General features: G+C 42.7%; 1 protein-coding gene across 1 annotated transcript; it reads left to right on the top strand.

The window, feature by feature from the left end:
• The first annotated feature begins 20,983 nt into the window (after positions 1-20,983).
• On the top strand, positions 20,984-22,096 carry C1QTNF4 (C1q and TNF related 4). Its single transcript, XM_062495695.1, has one exon. It carries the CDS (start codon positions 20,993-20,995, stop codon positions 22,094-22,096), a length of 1,104 nt encoding a protein of 367 aa, XP_062351679.1. The 5' UTR covers positions 20,984-20,992.
• The last annotated feature ends 3,014 nt before the right edge of the window (positions 22,097-25,110 follow it).

Genomic DNA, 25,110 nt, shown 5'->3' on the forward strand with positions numbered 1-25,110 from the left:
ACTGTTGATAATTACTCATCACTGCTATCATTGCTAGATGATTAAAAGGAATACATTTATCTAGTTTATGTCCAAGATGAGCATTCTCATATCCTGGGAGTCAGTGGTCCATTCATTCCTCCAGAAGCAGTGAATTGAGTGTTGAGTAATCTGTCCTTTGAAATGTGTAAAGAAGCTGTAAAGAGAGCACAAAATGTGTTTAGCCAGCAGTACCAGCTGGATGTGAGCCCATCCAGGATATACTCTGCTCAGCTGACAGCTGTTACCAGACCCACATGAGGGTTAGTCTCTAACTCTCTCATGTCTCATTCTGCCCGTCATCAATGCCTTTGTTTCGCTCTGTAGGAGGGAAGGAAGATGATGTAACATAGGGACAATGCAGCACCTGGTGGGTACACAGCTAGGGAGGATTTGCAGGGTGGCAGGTATTTAATATGATATGCTCACCACATTAGACAAGCTAGTGAGCTGGAGGAAGTTCTTGTTCTGCCATAAATTGCATCCTTGCACCAAAGAGTAAATTACTTTCTGGTCATTCCATCTGTCAGTCCTCTTCCTCTCAGAAGAAAGCTTTTTGTTTCCTTTATTTTTTTCATTCTCTGTCTTTTGTAAGAATCAGCCTTGTGACTGGTACATGTTTTATGTGAAAACTGATTCCAATGTGTCTGTTACTGCAAGAGGAGAAAGTTCTGGTGTCTGCCACAAGAGGGTAAGTGGAGATGGAGACTGGATAGCAGGAGCATGCCAGCACAAGGCAGCAACGGCTGGACGATCCACAAGGGGAAGGGAACAGCAGTCTGAGCACTGAGTACACTGGCATTTCAATTCCTTCCAAAGCCAAGTGGGTGTTGAAGGGTAAAAGACCTTTAGCGTTGGAGAACCAGAACATTTTTTAAACATCCACATCTTCAAATCTTCTTTCTGGAAGTCAACATTCGATTTTGCAGGGTTAACAATAAACGTGCTTAACAAAACCCCGAATTTGCTCTTCAACTCAGATCTGAAATGTGAAAAGCCTACTATTTTGCTGTCAGCAAAAAATCAATGCCAGCCTTCAAAGGAACAAGTAGTACCCTTGTTGCTATTAGGTGATGATCTAAGGCAAGCCAAGATTTCCAGAGATACAAGCTTTTGATAAACCAAGTAGTCTATAGACACGCTTTGTGAATCACAAACCTCCAGAGCAGGAGGTCAGACACGAACATGACCTTGGGTAGCCAAAAGCCCGTCTCTTCCCCCAGGGACATCCTCTGGTCTAGCTGAGGCTGTTGCCCTCCCTCACCGGCCTGACCGAGGACGGCCGGGCTAGGAGCCCCATGCCGGGACCGGAGGGCGCTGCGCTGCCGGGCCAGGGCGGTCCGGCCGGTGCCGCGCCCTGCCCCGCTCGGCCGCGGCTGTGCCGGATGAAGGGCACCATCCCGCCCGTCCCCAGCGCCCTCTCCTCCCGGGCCGGCGGCGGGGATCCCGGCCCGGCTGTCTCCCGGCGCCGCATCGCTCGGTCACCCCTGTGCGTGCGCTGCCCACACGCCTCCCCGGCCCGCAGCGCCCGCGGCCGCCGGCGCCTCCCGGAGGCCGCCCGGGCTGCGGCGGTGACAGGGGCTCCGAGCCCCGAGCCCCGCCGCCCCCTCCCCTTCCCCGCTCCCGCCCGCCCCCGGGCCCTCCTCCCGTCACTGATTCGGCGCCGGAGCCCCGGGTGCCCGAGCCCCCCTCCCAGCCCCGGCCCCCGCCGCCGCCGCGGCTGCGGAGCTGTCAGTGCGCAGGCAGCGCCGCGGCCCCGCTCCGCTCCGCGCTCCGCTCCGCGCTCCGCTCCGCGCTCCGAGCCCGCCGCCGCGGGGCGCAGCAGGTACCGTGCCGGGGGAGCCGCCGCTGGGGCCGGGCTGCACCTGCGGGACCGGGCATTGGGATGGATGGGATCCCCCGCTCGGACAGGGGCGATGGGAGCGGGGCCGCGGGCCGGCCTGGCCCCGGCGGCTCCTGAGGAGCGGCCGCCGGCGCGGAGCGGAGGGACCGTCGGGGCTCTGGCGGTGCCGGAGAAGGGAGCTGCGCTCGGGGCACCCCGCGGTGTCCCAGCCCGTGGCCCTCGGGGGGGCGGGCAGGGTGCGGGCGGCCGCCCGGGCGGGCTGCGCTCCTCCCGTTCCCACCGAGCGGCTGGACAATAGCGGGAAGTGCCCGAGTTACCCTCCCTCACACCTATCGTTCCCAGTATTAAATGGCTGTAGAGTTTATGTGGGGAAGGGTATGCAATTTTGGCAGCGCTTGTCATGGAGACGAGGTAGGAAAACCTCCCAGGGACTCGCCATGGGGAAGAGCATCCTGGTAATTTCCCACAAGGGCAGTTTCTCAGATGGGAAATAGCGTTAATCTTGCATGGATCTCTGGTTTCTCGGCGGAACAAAGTCCCGAGGGTTTTTTCAAGAGTAGCATATGCAACTGATTCTATAATGTACGGTTTTCTGTTAGATAATGTGATTTAATCCTCTGTGTACTTGGCCATCCCGTTGTCATCTCCTTCAACCCACTCTGTAGAAGCTCCCAGAGAAGTAGGTCAGTATCTCCAGATGATGTTTCTATTAGACACTGGTGAGTTTCTGCACTGCCGGCTGACTAGAAGGCAGCATTGTGACCCTTCAGTTTATGCACATTCTGAATGAGCCGAGCTTCAATTATTCATTCTGATGCTATTGCAACCTTCTGCAGATTCTCTTCTCCGGGGACATGATGTGTAACAAGAGTTTGAAACACGCCAGTGAGGCTGCAATCCTGTCTTGGCAAATGGCAAGATACGGTTTGTCTGCCCATTTTTAAGGGTTAATTTGTATCACTAGGAGGTATGCCAAGGAAGAATGAGGATTCTCAGTAGAGCAGCATTACCCTGTGCATTCCATTTCCCTCTAAAAAGCTGCAAATCAAAATGCTGAATGGTTCATCGACTAGGCTCTACAGATGAGTTTTGTATTTTCTGTCTGAAAGAAGCAATGCCTTCAAGAGGGCATTTGGTTACCATAATGGAGAACCTATGGCTTTGATATAGAATTGGTTTAAATCTGATAATTTGTTGGTGTTACAGACATTTTGCTGTTTTGTAGGTGAAGAAACAGATGCAGAAATAAAATACATTGGAACCAGAGATTTGGCACCAGAACTAGGAACCCTGTTCTTTGTTATTTATATTTTAGTTGTGTTGTTATTAATATTTTACTTGTGTGATCATCTATCCATTGTGATGTCCTCTCCATTCATGAAGTGTGAATGATTCATATTTTCCAAAAAACAGAAGGCTGGGTGGGCCCACAATGGCAGCAGCTATACTTGTGAAAAATGGGATAACTATCCTGTGACCTGTAGTCATGTAGAGTATGATAGCTTTTATAGTCTCCATTCTAATAAAAGGTGTATTTCAGGAGAGAAGCAAAGCTGCCTGTTCATCACCAGCTCTTGGAAGACTTACTATTGTATAAAATAGTAACCTAGATGAACACAGGCACACAGAGAAAAATGGTATGTCAGAGGTGTAAAGAGAGAAGATAGTTTGAACCTTCTGTGCAGATCACCCTGTAATACAAAGACCAACAGAAAAAGAGGCCAGTGCTAGCAGAAAGTGGACAGGCAGTGAGCCCCTGAGTGATTGCTGTCATTGTGCCAGAGGTTCACCCATTGTTATGGTTAGTTATAGGCAGAAAGCACTGTAATGAACTGATATTAGTAGTAACAGTAGATTTCCGAGGAGGTGAGTGCCTCTGAGAATATAATATTTTCATCAGAGAAACGTCTCCCTCCAAGACATGCTCATCACTGCATTGACTTTTAGGCAAAAGACTGGAGAAAAAAAGTAGGCTTTAAAATTGCTATAGTCTTACAGATACTGAAGTCTAGGGCTTTGTTACCAGATTCTGAGGTCAGATGTTAGAATTTGGTGGGTTTTACTCCTGAACTCTTCCGTGAATCCACCTTTTTAAATCACCAAAGTATGAAGCATGCATTCTACTCCAAGGTGCGCAGTTAAGGAAATTGATGTTCCACTGAATTCCAGTTTACTGTCTAGTCTATAGGGGTGAGGTTCTTTGTGCTGTCTTGGAAGACCCAGTAAGGATTGGCAATTTGATAGTTCGTTTTACAATGTTTGAAACACTGGCTCTGATTTTCACCCAGTAGTAATTAAAACCTTCTTACTTCTCGTTTGGCACTCAGAAATTTAGTACAGATCCCGTTGGCCAACCAATCGAAGCAGAAGTAAAGTCAGGAGTTTGTTGTTCCTTTCAGCTTTTCCATAGCTTTTGCTTTGACCCTCTTCTAGATAAGGAAATTTTTGTTATGTTCAAGTGAGAGAAGCCAGTACTACACAGCTGCTGTGCTCTGGTGCTCTGTGAATACCAAGCCTATCCCTGAGTTCTTTCTTGTCCCTTTAGAGCTTCTCTCTAGTTGCGTGCTTCCTCCAAACAGGTTAGAGAACAAAGGAGGAATTCCTGCTGCATTTAATCAAAGGTCTGAGGTTTCCAGCAGAGGTAACCCTGCCAGAATCAGAGATCACAAAGCAAGCAGTAAGTGACTACTCCAGGGGCTAATAATTGATTACTAGGGCCCCACTGGAAAACAGGGAAAATTTATAAAGCCCTGTAAGTCTCCCTCTTTATGCTCCAGCTGGTTAATTTGCACCATGCATGTTTTCTGCTGTGGCAGGGCCTCAGCCATAGTGCCAGGAAATCTGTCCATATTGGGTTAAGGAATCTGGGGGCACTGTGGTGATGACTACTGGAATAAGAGTCAGGGCTAGACGAGAGCGTTTAGCCTCTGTTGTCAGGAGGAATACCAGATCATCTTTATTCCAATGTACACAAAGGCTTACTGTATGTGATGTGCCTGCTTGTGACCGTCATGGCTGGTGTTCAAGCTCCGAGGAACAGATCCTGCAGTCATTGGTCAAGGACAGATGCAAAGGAAATGTTCAGTCCATTGAAATCAACCAGCTGCCTCGGTGCTGCCCTTGAAACCTGTGCTGCTGTTGTAACTACAGTGAATGTAGTAAATTAGGGCATTCCTATCATATCCCTACATCTATGAAGAGAAGTGGTCACATCTTTCCCAATTGTTTTGTCAGTATTCTAGAAGGTTCTAACACAATTGGCTTCTCTTCAGTTTATGTATTAAACGGTATTTGTAGAGTAAGAGAGATTTCATTTGAGTTTTGGGCTTTTTTAATGTAGAAGTTGAGATTCTTGCCTGTGGTTGCCCATTAATGAAAATACTTGTTTTGGTGAGGCATGGGGCATAGCAGGTGAAGGAGGCTATAAACTGGGTAAACATGATTATCTGAACAGGCAGTTCTTCTTTAAATAATATCAGAAGTTTCAGAGCTCTATATGATTTTAGTATGTGCCAGTCCTTCAGAGAGGCTAGAAGGTGCTTAACACTGTCACAGTAGCTGCACATGGTGTCCTGGATCTGCTTTTGCTCAGTGTTTTTTTCGAGGACCTGGAAGGTAATATAAGGAGTGGGTATATCACATTTTCCAGGGAGCATAAAACTGTGACACTTGAAATACACTGGAGGAAAATACTAGAATTCAAAATCTTTCCAATAAATTGGAAGACCTTCTAGGAAAAGAGCTGAATGAAATTCAGTAGGGATAAATACAAGGTACAACAATAAGGCAGAAATTACCAACCACAATAAGCACAAGCCAGAAGTAAATGACTAGGTTGCAACTCCACAGAAAAGAATCTGTTATGATAGATCACAAACTGAACATGAGTCAATGTCATGCTGTTGCAAATAAAGACAAACATCTTGCTAGCATATGTAAAAGACCTGAAAGCCTGGAACACATGAATCAATCCTTTTGCTCTGAGGCCAAAGCCTCAGCTTGGGGGCTGTGCAAAGTTTTGGTTGTTGCACTTTGAGACAGGTGCAATTCAATCAGAGGGAGTCCAGAGGAGGGTGGCAGGACTCATCACACGTCAGAAAAATGTGACCTGTAAGATTATTTGAAATAACTGTAATTTTTAAACCAGAAATTTGACAGGGGAATATAATAGACTTCAGATAAAAAATAGAGGAGGGAATGATCTTTTCTTTGAGCTCATGAGTGGATGGAGCAGAAAGAAAGAAGCAGCAGAAAGGATGATTGTTTTAAACAACAAGAATAATTTTCTAGGACCTGGGATAATAAAAACAGGGAGGTTCTGAAGACATTTTAGGAATGGGTTGGACAATCTGTGAAGAATCAAATAAGGCTAGTGATCCTATAATGGAAAAACATCTTGGACTGTTTAATGTCTTAAGTTCTCTTCTAGACCATTCTTCTGTCATTTTATGAAGGCAGTAATTTCATGTGAGTGAAATATAAGAAGTCTACTGACCCTGTTCTGTTGTTTGTCTGATATCCAGGGGTAGCACATCACCAAGACCACAGGCCAGCTTTTTCTGAAAAGAGCCTGAAAGAAGAGTTATAAGAGGTCTCTCTTTTTGAAAGAAAATGGAAGGAATGGGACATTCTGATTTCCCGAGAGCAGATTCTTGATTGAGTCTGTGAATGATGAAAACAATGATAATGGAAGAAGACAAATTAATTAAGATTAGCAGTTTGTAAAACTATCTGAACTGAAAATACAAACGCTTCTAGTATTTTATTCCTTGAATGAAAGGCTGTAGTCCAAGAACGGTTTTTAGAGGTAAAATGAAATAAAATAATGGAATTCAGAATAGGAATAAAATAGATCATAGTCCTATGATTTATATTTTTAGGCATTTATCCAGGGAAAGAAAATCTAGGTCCTGTAGTATTCATGGTTTAACATATATTGTTTAATATAAATGGAACAGACAGTCCCCTGTGTATGGTGAAAAGTCGTGGATCTCTGTGAGGAGACAGGTAGAAAGAAAAAAGGAGAGCAATGATCAACACTTTCAGATTCTGAAGTGCTGGGCTGCACATAAGATCCTGAATGCAACACATTCTGAGTCCAACCAAATAATTTTTTAATCCTCTAAAGGGAGAGGGATTTTTCTCTCTCCTCAGGCTTTAGACCTTTTCACTCAGACAAAAAGAAAAGCTCTTAGAGAAGTTAAAGACATACTGGGAGGAGTGGAAGTGTTTTTATACCAAGCAGACAATAGGAAATTTTTTTCTATGAAAACAGGTAGTCTCTAGGACTGAAAGGCTGCAAAGCAATTGCTGGAAACAATCTGTGTTGAATGAGCAAGACAAGGAGAAAATGAAGAGTTAGGCTGCGCTTTTCAGTAGCCTGTTTTCATGGAGCTGTTGCTCAGTGAACATATTAGCATAATAATCTTGCAATTTAGACAGTGTTATACTGGAATTATCCATAAATAGATGGAAATCCTCATTTTTTATTTACTCTGGGACACATGAGCACAAACCATGACACTGTGTAAGCTGTGATGGATTTTCCCCCTCCCCCCATCTTCCATTACTGCTTGAACACCTTGGGAAAAATAATTATATGCTTACAAAGCCAGTCACTTGATGCCCCAGATATTTCAAAGTGAATTCACATCCCCTCCACCCAAGGACTGAGCAGTGCTTGACATCAGCTTTTACCACTTTGCCTGAGCTTATTTAATCATTCCTCTTCCCATCCTTGCTTTTACTGTCTTTTCTTCTCAGATGAGTGTATGAAACAGTCTATTTGAGAGACACAAAGGGTATCCAAAAGAAGGCTTACGGTGATCCAGTGCTGAAGGAAATTCAGCTTTGGAGCAAGTTGGTTCTGGAAGGAGATAGAGCAAATATAGCTAATGGAAAAAAAAAAAAAAACAAACAAACCAACTATTTTTACTGTTAGGAGGAGACAACAAGGTGAGTGGGTTATTCTCCAGGAAACTTAGGAGGAAATCTGAGACAGGCTGTGCAGAAAAATACTGAACATGCTGGAGGGGGTTCTGCAGATGGTAAACGTTTCTCCTGGTGGAAAATGTTGATAATTATCTTTAAAAGGAGAGGTGTTAGACAGAAGTAGCTACAAGGAAGGTAGGGGAATGAAAGAATTTGAATAGAGGAAGCACTGTCTTGAAATATGAACTGAATATGAATGTTTGGGTTTAGGGTGTGTGGCTAGAATTTCTCAGTGTGGCTGTGAGGAAATTGTGTAGGCTGTTGCAAATGGCCCTTCTTTCAGTGTGAGATGCGTTTTTAAGGCAAAGTAATGATATCCAAGCCTGCTTTAAATGAAGCATCTGCATAGCCATGTCCTTCATGTTCTTTATATTATGTCCAAGTAGGACATAATATAGGTAAGTAGGTAAAAGTAGGTAAAAGTAGGTAAAACCTGCCAATGCATTACTGCAGTTGTTATTTCAGTAATTTAACAATTTTTTTTCCTATAAGCAAGATCAGAGGCATCAACTTCAAGCTGTTGAAGGCAATTTTCCTGGGAGGAAACTGGCTGGTCACAGAGATGAGCTGGGAATCTGTGAGCACTTGACAGGCATTGAGCACTTCCTCACTGGGAATGAGGAGCTGGTGAGTGAACAGCAGTGCCCAGCAGTGCTTTTTGATGGCAATGCCAAAGCCTTTTACCAGCAGCTCCCCAGTGCAGATGGAGTTTTACAGAAATAGGCACACAAGCATTTCTACTGTCATTATGATATTTTTTAAATACTGGAAGCAATATAAAAGCTAGAAAGCAGATCCTGGAAAAACCTCGTAAAGGTATGTGTGTACTGAGGGCATTGTTCAGGAATGCTTCTCTCTGTCCCTCCATCCAGGGCCGTAGATTCTGCCTTGTAGGCAGCAGCACCTCTGTGTCAGATTGTCACAGGAAACTCCAGGTTCAAAAACTTGTGAAGAGAAAACTTGACTTTTGCAGGGTGTTGGGGAGGAACTTCACAGTTCCCTGTTGAAAAAGATGACAAGCTGATTAAATCGATGGACCAAAATATACTCAATGTTATAAAATGGGAGCAGAAACTGTGGTTTTCCTGAACATATCAAATATCAATTCACAGCCTTGGGTTGTCTCATTTGCAGCAGCCTTCTGAGAAATAATTGCTGGTAAAATGGCTAAAAAATGGAAAGAGCTCAGGTTCCAGCTGTCTATAGATCTTCCTCAGAGAGGTCTGGTCACAAGGGATTTGGCTGGTAAGACCACTTGAAAATAGGGAACTGCACATTGCTGGTTGTGAAGTGTTTTTATTAATAGGCATGACAATTACTAGCCCTGCTGATTTACTTCGCTTTTTTTAATTGTTTATCTGTAGATGTAAAAGAAAGAATGCTAGTGGGACAAGTGTTGGATAAACCTGATTCATTGATACAATTCTTCAATACATATAATGACCTTCGATATAGATTGCTTTTAGTGTACATCAAGGACTTCTGTTCCATTCCAGGGGAAGTCTCTGTCTCAGGGTGACAAAAATGACTGGTGACAAAAATGAGGGTAGTCCCAGGCAGTGATTATTCTTTTGATGATTGTTTCTTGATCTGTCTACCAATTCACTGGGTATAAAAGCAACATGATTATCATGAATAGCAGGAAGAAATTCTTTCCTGTGAGGGTGATGAAGCACAGAACAGATTGCCCAGAGAGGTTGTGAATGTCCATCCTTGAAAGTGGTCAAGGCCAGGTTGGATGGGACTCTGAGCAACCTGGTCTTAGCAGAAGGTGTCCCTGCCCATGGTGGAGGGTTGGAACTAGGTGATCTTTAAGGTCTCTTCCAACCCAGATCGTTCTATGATTCTATGATCCAGTTGGACAGTTGGAGACCAGGACCAGAAAAAGACTCATTAGCATTTGTGATTTCGACTGACACCCCTTTTTCCCCACACGGAGTTTTCATTCTGGAATAGCACTGACCTCTGCTGAGTGCATGATGCTTGTTCTCTGGCTCCAGGTCTGTGTCCTGACCCAGCAGAAGGAGGGGCAGAAATGAAAATGCCAGAGCAGAGATGAAAGATAAATGGATCTTAATGCCTTTTATCACCTTCTTCACTAAACTAGAGCTCAGTGAATTTCCAAATTGAGATGTTGCTGCATGTTGACAGATTAGAGCAACACTGCAGTGCAGTTCAGTGTTCTCTGAGTTTCTTTACACTAATGAAACAGCAGGGCATGAAAAGAAATTAATGTGGGTTTTTGGCTGAATGTGATGGCAGATGTTAAAAGACAGCGTGTTTTCCTGACTGACCTGTCAAGACACGCTCAAAAACTCACAAGGAAAGCAGCATTCCTGTAGGAAAATGCCCCAGCACATGGAGAGTTTTTTCAGACAGATTTGCAAAGCCTACTGTCAGAAAACAGTAGTCAGTAGCATGTCACATTTTCTCAAAGTATACCATAGTTTAGCTTTTGATGGATAAAATGGCCAAAGCAATGTTTCAGTTGATAAAATGCAGCATTAGAAGTTGATTTATCAAGCAAAGTAAAACTAATCTCATCCTTTCTGAAAGTTTTCTGTTGACTGCAGGTAGTCAGGATGGAGACCAGATTTACCCAACTTGTGAAAATTTTTGGGTCACTAAATCAGCTCATAGCAGACAGTGAGTTCAGATATAACGATGAAACAAAAATGCTTTTTGTTGTCATGGCATGTAATCCCAGCTGGCACCCAGCTGTTCATTTGTTCCCATAGGGGACCACTGCTGGACTCCACCGGTTTATCCTAACTTGAGATTTGTTGATTAACCAGCAAGAACCAGCATATTCCCTCTGGCTTTTATTCAGGTGGGTGATGTGGCAGGTCTTAGAGAAATGACTGGAGGGCAGCATTCCAGTGAGTGGGGGCAGGGTTTGAAAACAACTTCTGCAGGTGCAGAGTTCCAGGAAAAAAATGATTATTATTTGCCCATTGAAGTGAGAAAGAGGGAGAAGGTGTGACTATGCAGCCATAAAAGAAAACAAAAAAGAAAAATCTGAAACTTGTTCTTTCTTTGATTATGACCTTACATTGCAGTTAAATTAAAATCTTATATTGGCTGATACAAAGTGTGGGAGCACAAATTCAGAGAAGGAAAATTGAGCATATAAAACCATTACAGAGAGGACAATGAACAAACCTTGAGAGCATACCACAGGTTCCAGTATCTCTTGTAATTGCATCACAATTTCCAGGACAACAGTCTTCAACAGGAAGGTGTAACACAGAAGTTGCAATTCCTGTTATGTATAGACAGCCAAAATTGCTTTCCTATTTGCTACATCTTTGTGGGGCATGGGTTCCACAGGTTCCTATTAGTTTCTGGACAAATAAACCTACTATTAACAGTTGTTTTCATTCTTAGGGAGGAAATGAGAGAAGAGCATGAAAGAATCACTGCAAGATTTTTCCCATCTGATGGTGCCATAGTGTGCTGCTGGATGACTGGGAATGTGAATTAAAGTGGAAGGGAACAGGAAGGAAAGCCTGTGTTTAACTGGAATATTTATTCTCATCTTGATGACCTTTACTTTAATGTCTTTAAGTATTTATTACAACTAAGGATTTAAAGAGCATTGATGAATACGGCATCAGCTCTGAGAATAGCACAGGAACCTCCTGTTCTGGTGAGCGTGACTGGAAGATGAAAATATTCATTCAGCTGCACTGAAGCAAACTGTTCCTTAGGTCCATAGAGGAAAGTGTGATTTAAAAAAAGTCAAATATCTGCCTATACTGTAGGTATATTTACATATAGTAAACATCTACTGCTGATAGTCTCTGAACTGTTGCTGGAATTTCATTTGTTAGCAGAGGGAGTGGAAATTTTCCTGAGAGCTAAACTTCACTGGAAGGAAGTAGTGTAGAAAAACTGCTAGAAAAAAGCTATGATGTGTAACAATAAAGCAGAAAGAATAAAGGGGTTAGAATTTGAGTTGATTCCAGAATACTGGTTCCAGTGTCCTTCTGCCTACCTAGTGTTTCCACTTTGTCACTCACAGCTCAGTTTACCCAAATGAGTTTGAAGCAGAGATTTAGGTTTTTTTTAAATGTCTCTAAGGATTTGAACTATCCTGCCACTTTAGGAAAGCCTTAACAAGCTTGTGATCAGTGGGGCTGTCCAAACAGTTTTTCTTTCTGTACGAACCCTTTGAAGCCCGTGCTTCATACGTTATTGTGAAAAATTATTTATCTTTTTCCTGTACAAACTCGTACTAAAAGACAAAATTTACAGCAGTAGTCTGGGATGCTGAACCATCTGCATTTTCCTTAGGTTCCCAGCTGTTGTCTCCAACCTAGAAAAGTCTTTTGTAAACACTTCTAAATTTTCTTCCTCGTTGCTTCTTAAGAGTCTGTCATTTGTATAGTCATTGCCTTCCTCTTCACCTTCTCCTCTGGCACTACTGTGGTACTAACTGGGTCTTGCTTGTTCATTCCAATTTTGCCGGATGATGAAATAAAACCATTTTATTTCATAGAATCTTAGAATCATGAAATGGTTGGAAGGGACCTTAGAGATAATTCAGTTTCAGTCCACCCTGTCATGGGCAGGGACACATTCCACTAGACCAGGTTCCTCCAAGACACATCCAACCTGGCCTTGAGCACTTCCAGGGATAAAGGCATCCACAACTATCTGGGCAACCCATTCCAGTGCTTCACCACCCTCACAGGAAAGATCTTTTTCTAAATATCTAATCTAAACCTGTGCTCTTTCAGTTTAAAGCCATTCCCCCTTGTCCTGTCACTGCATGGCCTTGAGACAAGTCTGTCTTCTGCTTTCTCATAACCCTTTAGGTACTGGAAGGATGCAGTAAGGTCACCCTGAGACATTGTCTTCTCTAAACTGAACAAATCCATGTCTCTCACCTAATCTTCATAGAAGAGGTGCTCCAGCACTCTGGTTATCTTTGTAGCCTTCCTCAGGAATTACGCAGACATCTTCATATCCGTGATACTAGGTATCTTAAGCTAGGTGAGAAGTTTAAAATAAAATCCTTGTAAATAAGTCTTGCTCATTTTTAAAGAATAATTTTGCATTGGAATAGCCTGAATTGTACTGCTTATACTCATCATTCTTTCTCATAAAGTGTCTGTCGCCCCAGTATGTCTGTTGCTGCTGCAGTCTCTCTGGCAGTGTCCTTTTGCTTCATACGGTTTTACCTTCACAGGCAAAAAAAAAAAACAACACAGGACTTCTGTGGGAAAGTTCTCCTGCTACATGGCTTCTAGCCAAGCCACCTGGACCAATGAAATTGCCATCTACTCCATCCTCTGAGTTGTCTGAGTCCTCTCTCTCTAGAACTTGACTGCAGTGTGCAGTCTGCCTTTGGGGCCTTCCTCTCTCACTCTCTTAACTGAGATCCTTATGGTATTCTCAGCCAAAGTGTCAGATACTTTTTTTTTGCCTATCAAAATGCCTCCTGGTGTTCCAGGCCAGACTGTTTGTTAGTCCTTTATGCCAGTGTGACCTACCTTCTGGTGCAGCAATATAATTCCTGCTTGGAGAGATGAAATGCTCCAATAAAGCCTTATTCCACAGTCTCAGCATCTCTTATGCACACCAGGAAAAAGAAATGCACACATAAACCAGGTTAAAAAAGGAGATTACGTTTGGGGGTGAGAAAAGCAAGTTTAACTTTGGCATTACTGTAACTGTAATGGGATCCATGTGAAAATTCCAACTGTTGAAATGGTCTCAGTGTTTTATGTCTAAAGGTAGCAGTGTTAAATAAACACTGCACAGCAACAGACTTCTGGTTTTCTCAAGATGTGGTTTCCAGTCTCCTCTGGCCTCTGCTTTCACAGAAGCTGTTTGTCACTGAACTCCTTCTCATCAGTGGCTAATTTTTTTTCACTGTTTATTGCTGGTATACTTTCAGTGATTGCTTATCAACAGCTGGTTTAACTGCATGTGCAAAACAACTTTACAGTATTCAACACATTGTATGAACTACCGTTTAAACTCAAATATTCTAGCAATGTTTTCTGTTCTTCCTCTTCTGGCCAGTGTTAGGGTACGTTTCTTTGCTTTGGGGTTTTAGTTCTGTTTTCTTGAGCAGTGTGTACATGGTGAAGAGTTGGATTTGTGTAATATGTTCGTTTAGAAAAGGATGTAAAAATTATTATGTCTTAAAGCATTAGTTTGCTAGAATAACTCCTTGCTCCCACCTAGGATTTATTCAGCCATCTTCTGTGCTAAAACACCATTTTGTCTAAATTAATATATTTTAAAATATAGTGGTAGCCAAAATGACAGATGTAGTGTGTCACCCTGGCACTTCAAATGTGTATGACAAATTTTCTTAAATGATAAAAAGGACAAAAATCTTAATGTCAGAGCTATCATGGTTTTTATTGTGGTCAGTGAATTTACATAATTTCACATAACATCATTTGAGCTTAAACAGAGTTGTTAGGGCTTTGGTTGAAATAGCAAGTTTCATCATATTCTGAAATGCAGGGTAACAGTAGTGGATTTTGCCAAAAAAAGTCTCTCCATTTCCTTTTTCCGAGTATGGCTGAAGTTGAAGCACTTGGAAATAATTTTTGCCTCTTCACAGATCTTTAAGTACACAGAAGCTGGTTTATTATGTTAAAGGACTCTCCCTTGACTCAGGGAAACATTCAAAATTAAGCACTTTCTTTATTAATGCCATACATGTTTGTCATTCAAGGTGTGACTTACAGTTTCCAAAAGGCATCCTGAATGCTTCAGACAATGTTTTACCTCCCAGGATTGTGCCAGAGTTTTAAAAAAATAAAGTAAAAAATTACCACATTCATTAAAAGCAGAGAAAGGCCAGAGCCATGAGTGAATCACTGGTTTTGTTACTCATGTACTCTTATACAGATTTTGATTTTGAGGATGTGCTACAATTAATTTCTCTTTGATGTTGGAAGAACTGATGAATTTGCATCATTATCTGATGCTCTTAATCTGTACTGGATGAGTGGAACAGACAGTATGTGGTATCTTGGGAAAAGAAATCTTGCTAACTATAGTCCAAGAAGGATATTCATTACACAGGCTTTCACTGATTCAAATAATTGAAACACTTGCAGCTGTCCTTAAATATTAGGGTGAGAGCTAGGGAGAGCAGGGCTTTGCTCTTGCAGCTTACAGGATTTAAAAAAACCTTTTAGTAACAGCTGATCCAACTTTACTGCTTCGATTTTGTTTCATATCTCATTTTTCAGTGATATTCTTGGCAAAACTCCTGCAGAAATTAAAGGACTCTTGCATAAGGTAGGACTAGGGAATCTAGATAATTAATATTTTGGAATAAAAAGAAAACCCTTGTGGGTTTCACAAGTAGGTCTGTCCTGCAAGTGTAGAAATGGGGTGACCTTTCTATTGTTGAATGTCCTTTTGTAAATCCACGTGTCTCAATAGGAGAGTAAAACTAATTGTCTTTTCACTGGTGAATTGATTCTGTTCCAGGACAGAAAAATCACCTCCAGCAAACTCAAAGCTATTAAAATTTCCTGGGTCATGCAAATGGTGAATTCTGACTTTCTTTTCAAGAAAGTTTTGCAGCTCTTGTTCTACTATGTGAGTCAGTACCACTTTAGCTACTTCTTTTCAGGTCACTAATTTAATGCCACTGTCTTTGAGAATTGTTTAGCTGCATCATGTGTTTTGTGCCTCCTATTCCAAAATTAGTTTCTTGATGTCTTCTCTGTGGGCTGCTGTCCCTGCTGGTGCTGCCTAAAGTAAAAGCAGTAGCCTACCTAGTCTGTCCCTTGGGTCTGCGTAGCTTCATTCCATGCTTCTGTGGTGTTGGGACAATAAGGAATGGCAGAGTAGGGGACAAAGGGCCCTGATTTGTGTGTAAATGTAATGAGAATAACACCACTGCCGCATGCTGAAGACTCATTTTCCATCTCTACCCTGGGTCTTTCACCTCACTCTTCAGTTTTAAACCTTCGATCATAGCATGAACTCACAGCTGATGACACAGTGTCCATGGCCAGCTTCACATCCCCAGTGCTCTCTCTTCCCTACCAGAAGAATATTTACAGCACTATACAAGTAAAAGAGACTTGGGCATCAGAAACAATTTTTGGGGGAGGAATAGGGCATTTTGGCAGCTTTATCTTTCAGAATTACTATGACAATACTCAAGTCCAAAAGCTGTCACGAGTTGCCTCTGTTTATGGCACCCCTGTAGCTGGATGTGTCTTCCTAATGATTGGCAAATTATTCTTAGACTGGTTTAGTGTGAGAGGCAGTTATTAGATACTTTCTAAATTATTTTTAAAGGAACCTAAATAGTGCTGAAAGTGGTGAGTGGGAGCTGTCAAGGAAACAACTTGCTAATGGAAGCGCAGCATAATTAACTGCCTTATTTAAATAACTTGCTTTTGGAAAGAGCTGATAAATAGGGGACAGCATCAGCAGAGGGTCTTTGCAACTGTACTGAGTGATCCAATGTTTAGTAAGTAACCTTATTATAGAGAAATTAGCTTTCAAACAGAAACAAGGATAGTGGTCATTTGAAGGATTGTGAGGTCAGATTCACTACAGACTTCATTAAGCTTTGTCTGTTTTGTCTTTTCTGTGCTTTTTGGCCAGCAGTGATGTGCTTTCAGTATCCACCCTAACCCTGGATATGCTGAACAAGGTCTGGAGCACAGGCAGCATTTCAGAGAAGCAGGCTTGTTGCTAAAAATGCAAATGCCAGATCCTTTCCTATCATTTGCTGTCTCAAGAGCATGCAGCCGTGTCACAGGCATCCTGGTTCTCCATGCAGCCACACCATGGTGATCACTGGAATAACAATGAATGAGTATGAATCAGGAACATCTAATAGCCCTTATAAGTTTGCCTTTAGGGCTTGGTTTTCTAAGCTGGAAGCTGGAATGAGCCTGCCATGCTAGATGTAGCACTCTGCAAAAATAATACTGCTGAACCAGAAGCTGAGCTCATAAGTGTGACAGTTTGGGATTTAGTTCTTGGTGGGATATTGGGGTCTATTAGTATTATTTAAATGGCAGCAGTAGCCAGATGCTGTACAGACATGGGAGGAGAGGCAGTCATTACCCTGAGGAGCACATAAACTACAAAGTAAGGAAAAATAAGGACAGCATGAAAGCAGATGCATGACACTGAGCTATGGGTTAAGTTTCATTGAAAATACTTCAATTTTCCGGATGGAAAATAATCTGTCTGTTAGACCTGCTGTTGGCTGGTTAATTCCATGTAAGTGCCATGACTAGGGTTATTGGGGAGTGAATTTTAACTGTGCAAAGGCAGTAGCTATGGGATTCAGTTACAGAATCAGAAATCATGACTTAGGAAGTCTCTAGTTCAAGTTCCTGCTGAAAGCAGGGCTGACACAGTGCAGACCAGGTTGCTCACAGCTTCATCCAGTCTTACTTGTAAACTTCCAAGGATGGAGATCCCACAATCTCTCTGGGTAAACAGTACATTCTTAATTGCCTCATCATGGACTTACTTTGCTGATAACTGGTCTGAGTCTTCCCATTTGGATTTTAAGACCATTGTTATTCTTCCACCATGCTCATCAGTGCAGTACCTTGCACTGTCAGGAACCACTAAAGGCACTGGAAGGCTACAAGATCCCCCCCAAAGTTTTCTCTTTTCCATGCTAAACAAGCTCAGTTCAATCAGCCTCTCCTCATCGGGCAGGTGCTTCATACCTCAGCCATCTTGGCTGCCCTTGTCTGGAGTCACTCAAGTGCCAGCTAAATAGGAATAATCACAGTCTCTGGTTCCTGGCTGTGTTCTGTTCTGCACCCCAGAGTGCTGTAAGCCTTCAGGGCACAGTGCTGTCACAGGTACAAATTACTGTTCTCCTGGACACCTAGATCCTTTTCAGTTCCTTTACAGACAGACTTCCAACCAGTCAGTCAGCAGTCTGTACCAACACACAGGTTAGCCCATCCAGGTACGGTATTTTGCATTTATCATCACTGAATTTCTTTTCAGTCCATTCCACCAGTCTGTCTGTGTCCCTCAGCACCTGTGCCTCCAAGTATACTGGTCAACCATCTGTTTTGGTCATCTGCAGTCTTGATCAGTGGGTATTCTTTCTGCTTCTCAGGACATTGATAAATAATATTGAAGAGGACATCTGAAATTAAACATTAAACACTAGTTCTCAAGCCTGATAATTGAGTCAGTTTTTCACTTTTCTAGTAGTCCACTTATCTACATCATAATTTGGATAGAGGAATGCTCTGGGAGACTGAAACAAATGCCTTGCTAAAATGCAGGTGACATCCACTGATCTCTTCCCACAATAAGGTAATCAGTTTGAGTAATCTATCCTCAGTTAAATAGTATGTGCTAAATTGCATGTCTTTGACTAGAAAGAAGAAGAACATTGCATGATTTTCCCAGGGACCAAAGTGAGTGGCTAACTGATCAACCCTTGTGACCAGGTGGTTCAACCACCAACAACTGCCTGGTTTCACAGGTGTCACTTGTCCTTTCTGAAGATGGGTGCCACATTTGCCTTTCTCCAGTCACCAGGGACCTCCTCTGATCTCCATCACCTTTCAAAGATGATAGAGAGTGGCCTCAAAATAACATCAGTCAGCTCTCTCAGTAACCTTCAGTGCAGCCCTTGGGGGCCTGGAGGAGCAGGCTAGGTCAGGAAAAACATTCTGAATTCAGGGACATGGAGGAAAATGCTGAGATGTTGCAGGCAGAATGGGAGCTTCAAAGTTTATTAGAGAAGCCCTCCCCTCACAAACAGAAGCCGCAAGGTATAGAAAGGACTCCCTTACTTTCAAAATTCTCTCTGAGAGGTGCTGAGGTACAACTGGATACAATCTTAGCCCAAGACTTAGTTAGTGGTTTATATCTAAAGAGTTACACAGGTGTATTTGAGCTCTTACACAACTTCGTCCTGCAGAATTAAGGATGGCAAACCAAATATATTTATATAAATAAAATTAATAATTTAAATATATTGCAATAATGCTTAGTGGGGAAAAAGCTTAATCAGAATTATTTACCACACAGTATGAATCGCTATTACTACTGATTTAGTGCAGTGTTTTTGGAGAAATTATATTAAAGCAATTATGTTCAAGGCAGCAGAATAATTGTTAAGCAGATATTGATTTTACTTACCCACACCAACAGCTGGGAAAATCTCTTTGTTCAGCCTCAAGGAATAACCTTGAGAAGTGTCCCCACTGAAGGGAAGGATCTTCACACACCTTAGGGTGCTATGCCAGAAATCTTTGCTGTTCAAAAGTGACACTAGCCTTTTATAGCATAAAGTGATTTACTTTAATATGCATTCAAAATAGACATTTTTTAGATTATGTGTTCTCATGATTACTCAGCAAAACATGTTTTATGCTGAAAAATGTGTTGGCGGCTTTTTAGTTTCTTCTCTTCAACACTTCCGACCCTCACTCCCAAAGCAGGACCTACAAATCCTTGCTGCTCCCAGCATCAGTCAGGGAGCCCAATGTCCTTGTGGCAGGGGTGAGAGTTTGGTCAAGCTGATCTCAGCATTCTTCTTCCTTGTTCAGTGTTATCACTCAGTCATCCTTGCTCAGTGTTATCATTCAGTCATCCTTGCTCAGTGTTATCACTGATCAGCAGCCTGTCCTTGCTCCACTGAACAGCAAACTCTCCTTGCTCAGCCCCTCATACAAATCTGCTTAGGCTGAGAGCTCTGCTTTGGATGTCTGTGAGAGAAGTGATCTAACATAAAATTGGGACATGGGTGGATATTTATTTTAGTCTTTGCTAGTGTGCCATTTTCATTTAATTGAGAATCTAATTTATTCTTGGGTTCTTAAGTATTAAAGCTACACCTCAGATTTCAGTTTTATTCTCAAGTGTGAAAGAGCAGGGATCAAGCTGAATTCCTGCTGTTGAGTGATTCTAGGAATCACATCTTGCCAAAACAGGATCCCATTGCCACCTCACAGTCTGTGTGCATTCTGTCTGCTTTACTTCTCTTACTAGGCCATCTCAGATGATTCAAATATTTGCCCCTTTATCCTTTTTAATGCAGGATTTGTCTTCAACCCTCCCCCCCTCAGTGAGTTGCATGTTTTGCTTCTGTTCTGCTGGTCTGTGAATTCTTTGTTTGCAGGCTGGCAAGGCACCAGTTTTGGGGTGACAGATGGAGCAGACTGCAAACCAGGCAGTTGCCTCCTAGCCTGAATGATATTTTAATAAGCACAGAGAGGTGACAGAAAGAGAAGCTTCTCACTGGAATGACTGGCAGTTTTGTTTCCAGCCTGAAAGCACTAATAGATAATTTTTGGCCTCAGTCCAAAAAACAATTTCACAGAAAATAGAAGCAGAAATCCTATTAGCTCCTAACTTTCTTAGGGGTCGAAGAAGTTTTTGTCTGGTCTGTTATCCATTTAGGGAGTTGTTTCCCCATTTTTGGCATTTCAGTTCTCTCTCAAGAACTGTACACTTAGGAGTCTCTCCTTTAAATTACCATTTTGTTTTCCTTCTTTTTTTTTTTCAGTAATTTTCTCCATTGTCTTCCTTCCCTAAACATTCCTTCTTCATATTTCTTTATACTTTTTACAGGTTCGTGTTGGAATAATGGGATCTAACAACGTACTTGGCTTCCAGCTTCCACATCCTGTGAAACAGTTACTGCACTGCGAGGCAATGGCATCTGCATGGGAATCTCTAGAGCATATGTCCTCTTCTCCCTGCCCTTCAGCTGTGTCTCAGTTGTATGATACAGGGTTTATGTAGGGCTTTGTTTCATCCTTGGTCTTACAAATAAAAAAGGCACAATAAAAGGGAGCTCTGGCAAATCCTCAGCAGGCTCTGAGGTCCCTCTGCAATGTGAGCAACATGGTGTTTTGCAGACAAGCTGTAGGATAGTCAGGCTTTCAATGGAGAAGATTCTTTTTCTTTCCAGGACTACAGGTTTTAAAAGGTCCATCTCTCACTAGGAAAATATAAAAGTGGTGCTAGGATCTGAACTACAGTGTGGTCCCACACTGCTCAGAGATCACATTGGAAATTCCTCAATATTTGGACATCAATCTTGATGTTTATTTCGCAATATTCAGGTCTGGATTTCAACTGGTGTGTGAGCTGAAAAATAATGCTACTCCTGCTAAAATATGCTTCTTTTTTCTTCTAGATACAATGATGACACTGAGCGTTCAGATCATCTTTGGCCTCCTTTGCTGCATGATTTCTCTTCCTACAGATGGCTTCCCAGCAGACAGCAGTACTGAATTTCGTTCTGCCTTCTCTGTGGCCAGAACCAGCAGCATGGAAGGGAGCTCTGAGATGGTAATTACCTTTGACAAAGTGTATGTGAATATCGGCAATGATTTTGACCCTAAGACTGGATTGTTCCGCTGCCGAATCCCAGGAGCATACTACTTCTCCTTCACTGTTGGGAAATACCCAAAGAAAAACTTGTCTGTCATGCTGATGAGAAACAAGAATGAGGTGCAGGTAATTGTGTATGATGAACATCACCGCAAGGAACGGAAGGTGGCCAGCCAGAGTGCCATGCTGCAGCTTGACTACGGGGACACGGTTTGGCTGCGTTTACATGGAGATCCCAAGTACGCTCTTTACAGCAATGTGGGCCCCTACACAACTTTCAATGGCTACCTGATCTATCCAGACACTTCTGCCTTCTTCCAGAATGCTCTTAGCTCTCAAGAGCTCGGGCCACACCCTCACACAATTCAGCAACTTCCCAGAGAGCAAAATGAAGCTTCACAGCGACACATGTTGTCTGACCAGCCAAACAGGGTACAAGACCCTCGCTCTGCATTCTCTGTTGCCCGCACACAAAGTCTCCTGGGGACAGATGAGAAGCAAACCCAGCATGAGCCGATCACATTTGATACAGAGTTTGTGAATATTGGAAAAGATTTCAATTCCTCCACTGGCATCTTCACATGCCGTATACCTGGTGCGTACTATTTCTCCTTCACCATTGGCAAAATGCCCTTTAAGACTATGTCAGTGAAACTGATGAAGAACCACAATGAGGTGCAGGCCATGATCTATGATGACAACCACTCCAAGAGGCGGGAGATGCAGAGCCAGAGCATCATGCTGCCTCTGCAGTATGGGGACACTGTTTGGCTCTACAGCCATCAGCACGATGGCTATGGTGCCTACAGCAACCATGGCAAGTACATCACCTTCACAGGCTTCCTCATCTATTCAGAGGCTCAGCCAAAGTGGCCTCCAGGTGCCAGCTTACCTCAAGGGTCAAACAATTAAATGCAGACGTGAAAGGAGCATAAGAAGAGCCAAGGTGCCATGAACTTGGGTATAGCTTCTCTGAATCTCATCCTCTACTTTGAGCATGCTCTCATGTGTCCAGTGCTTTCCGTACACTGCACGCTTGTGCCCTGTCTGCAGGGCCACTGCTGTGTGCGCCATTCATCTGTAGAGAGACCTTCCAGGTTGTAGCTGTGTGTCCCGTGTTGGTGTTTGATTTAACATAAAGCATGAGGTAGTTCAGGGGCAGGGGTGGGGCAGTGTAGTGAGATGCTGAGGATCAGAGAACTACTGCAGTCGTGTTACTGCAGATCTCCAGCATCCAGAGAGCAAAGGGCATGGTGACTTTCCTTGTTTATCTGGGGTGGGGGGGAATAATTGTAATGAAAATGAATGTAATAAAAATACAAAAGATGTGAATGTCCTCAGTTTGGAATTTATGCTACTTTGTGAGACTTGTGTGCTTGTCGCTGGCTGAGGCACCAGCTCAGGTGTGAGAGAGGCATGGTAGTTGTGTGAGCTGAGGATGTGTTTCTGAGCCGTTCTGTCCGTGTACACTCTTTTTAATCAATTGTATGTGTGAACGGTTGGTACCTCTTGTGATTTTATTGCAAGTTTCACAGTGGTTTGTGCTTTTCTTTATCTGATGTAGATGAAGTCAAGAATCTGTGGTTGAGAATCCCAGCTTCCATTTAATGTAAAGAATACATTTAGAAACAAACAAAAGAGCAGGCTTCTTGTAGTGAAAGATAAAGGCTCAATTCTATGAATGGACCATGCTCTGAAAGCCCAGAAGCAAGGTAAGTAAGAAGAACAAGAAATGTATTTTTAAATCTCTAAAGATCTGAATCAGGAGCAGGCTTATAGCGCTGAGTGTGAGTAGCGCTGTGCCCCGCAGTGGCACTGCTGACTGCCGGGCGTTTCCTTCCCCAGGGATGAGCCCCTTGGACGCAAGGGTGCTGCTCACCCCCCATGTGCTGCACCGACAGCCTCCTGCGGGCAGGGTCACAGGAACCGCCAGGTGATGTTTTCATCATCCACGTTCCAGTGGTTTCCTAGGTGCCGAGTTCCACTGAGAGCTTGTCCTGTGGAGAGGCTGCTGTGGCTGCAGAGGACGCTGCTGTGTTCCTACAGACCGACAGATGGATGGGTGCCTGGCGGCATCCGCTGGGGAGGTGGTGGGAGCACAGATTTCATCGTAGCACCGCTGGTGCTGTTTCAGTTGAGCTAAACCCTGGTTTGTATCCCCAAAAGACGTAAACTGCAAAAGGGCATCGTGTTAAGCATGTAGAAAGCTTCATGGCATCACCTCAGTGTACTTTATAATCCATTCAACAGGCAGCAATGCTCTAAAACTGCTCCTAATAAAATCCTGAGTTCAAAGCAGTGTGTTGGCATCTGAGTCACAAGCCAACCCACTCAGCCTTTTTCCATATATTCGTATGGCTCAGGCTGTACATTCTCCATCAAGACAGGATTTTTTTGCGCTAGTGCCATCTCAGCCCAGCTTTTTGATGATACTCTGCTCAAACCGGACTTGAATGCAACCATTCACTGCCTGTCACTCCATACATGTCCTAGACATTAAAGACTGGGGGCATACTTGGCAAAAGGGTGAAGGGTAAAGATTGGAAGTATGTAAAAAAACCAGCATAATAGAATATTAGGTGAGACAAGAAGTTTTACTTCAAATAAAATTCTAATTTTAATTCCTATATCCTTTGAGGTGAAAAACAAGGAAAGAAACAAAAAGAAGCACAAACCAAAATGAAACAAGCACACAAAACAAAAATCCAGCAACAAACAATCTGCTTTACATCTATCTTCTTCTGTCATAACCCTAAGCAGACCTCTAAAACCAGTCTGTGGCATTTTGCTTCCAGGCTTCTTGTTCCTGCCTTAATATTTCTCTCTATCTGTTGGGCTACAGTGGCTTGGAATAAGATTAACTAGGTCAGAAGCTAGCAGTTCCCACTTTGAAAGTCACACATGCCTCTTTTGTTGAACATGGAAGAATTATATTGTTAGAAAGGGAATTACGGATCCCATCATCTAAACATATGCAATGAGTGTTCAAAATTGATGTACCTATAATGGCAGCAGGAAATCTGGTAGAAACAAGAACCAAAATCAAAACCCTCCTGAGGAGATAATTACATTTATTTAATTCCCAACCATGGTGTTTCTGACAGACAACTGTTAATTATGTCTTTCTATAAAATAATTGTATTTCTGATTTTGAGACTATGTATTTATTATGTTTTGCTTGTAAAATGCCATGGCTGTAGGGAAAAAAAAAACAGCTTTATAGAAGAGAGGCAAAATTTGCTGAAGAAATAACTAGGTCAGGATCCTTCAGAATTTAAATGAGTTTCAGGAAGTACATTCCAAAATGATAACTGAAACAAAGCTATGTATACGTGTAAATATGATATGCAAATAGTAGAAAGCTTCACGGAATACATACATTTTCAGGTGGCTTTTTAAAGAAAAATTAATACATGAGATGGGAAATTGCTGTTTACATATAAAATGTAATGCCACATGAGGGGAAAAATGAAATTAAATATGTGACCTATATAATGAAACACAACAAAAACTGGAAAAAAGGTCTTGTTTTTGTCTGAGACCACAAGGAGAATATAAGGAGAGTGAACTGAATTATCTGAAATGAAGTCAGCCATGACACCAGCATAATATCCTGGAAAAATACTTCCAAGTCATCTCTCCTAAGCATCAAGATAGATAAGACATCTAAATAGCACTGCCCCCTTCAGCACAGCCTGATTAACAAAAGAATCAGGAAAGGGAGAAATGCACTTTACAGTTTTGTCCTTTTTTCATTTAAAAATAAAAGCTTGTGCATATGTCCTGAGAGAGTTGCCAGCATAGTGCAGAAAGCAGGACTAAAAGGTGTGGCATATTTACACAAAGTCCTGCACGCTGTGGAAAGCATTGAAAATAACCAAGGAAGCAGCTGAAGCCAGGTGTGCCCTTTCCGACAGTGGGACACC

Source organism: Cinclus cinclus, chromosome 6, assembly GCF_963662255.1.
Source record: "Cinclus cinclus chromosome 6, bCinCin1.1, whole genome shotgun sequence".
In the NCBI taxonomy this organism is placed as follows: Eukaryota; Metazoa; Chordata; class Aves; order Passeriformes; family Cinclidae; genus Cinclus; species Cinclus cinclus.

Excerpts from the sequence above, each read along its gene's own strand:
- C1QTNF4 (XM_062495695.1), top strand. The coding sequence starts at position 20,993 with ATGATGACACTGAGCGTTCAGATCATCTTTGGCCTCCTTTGCTGCATG.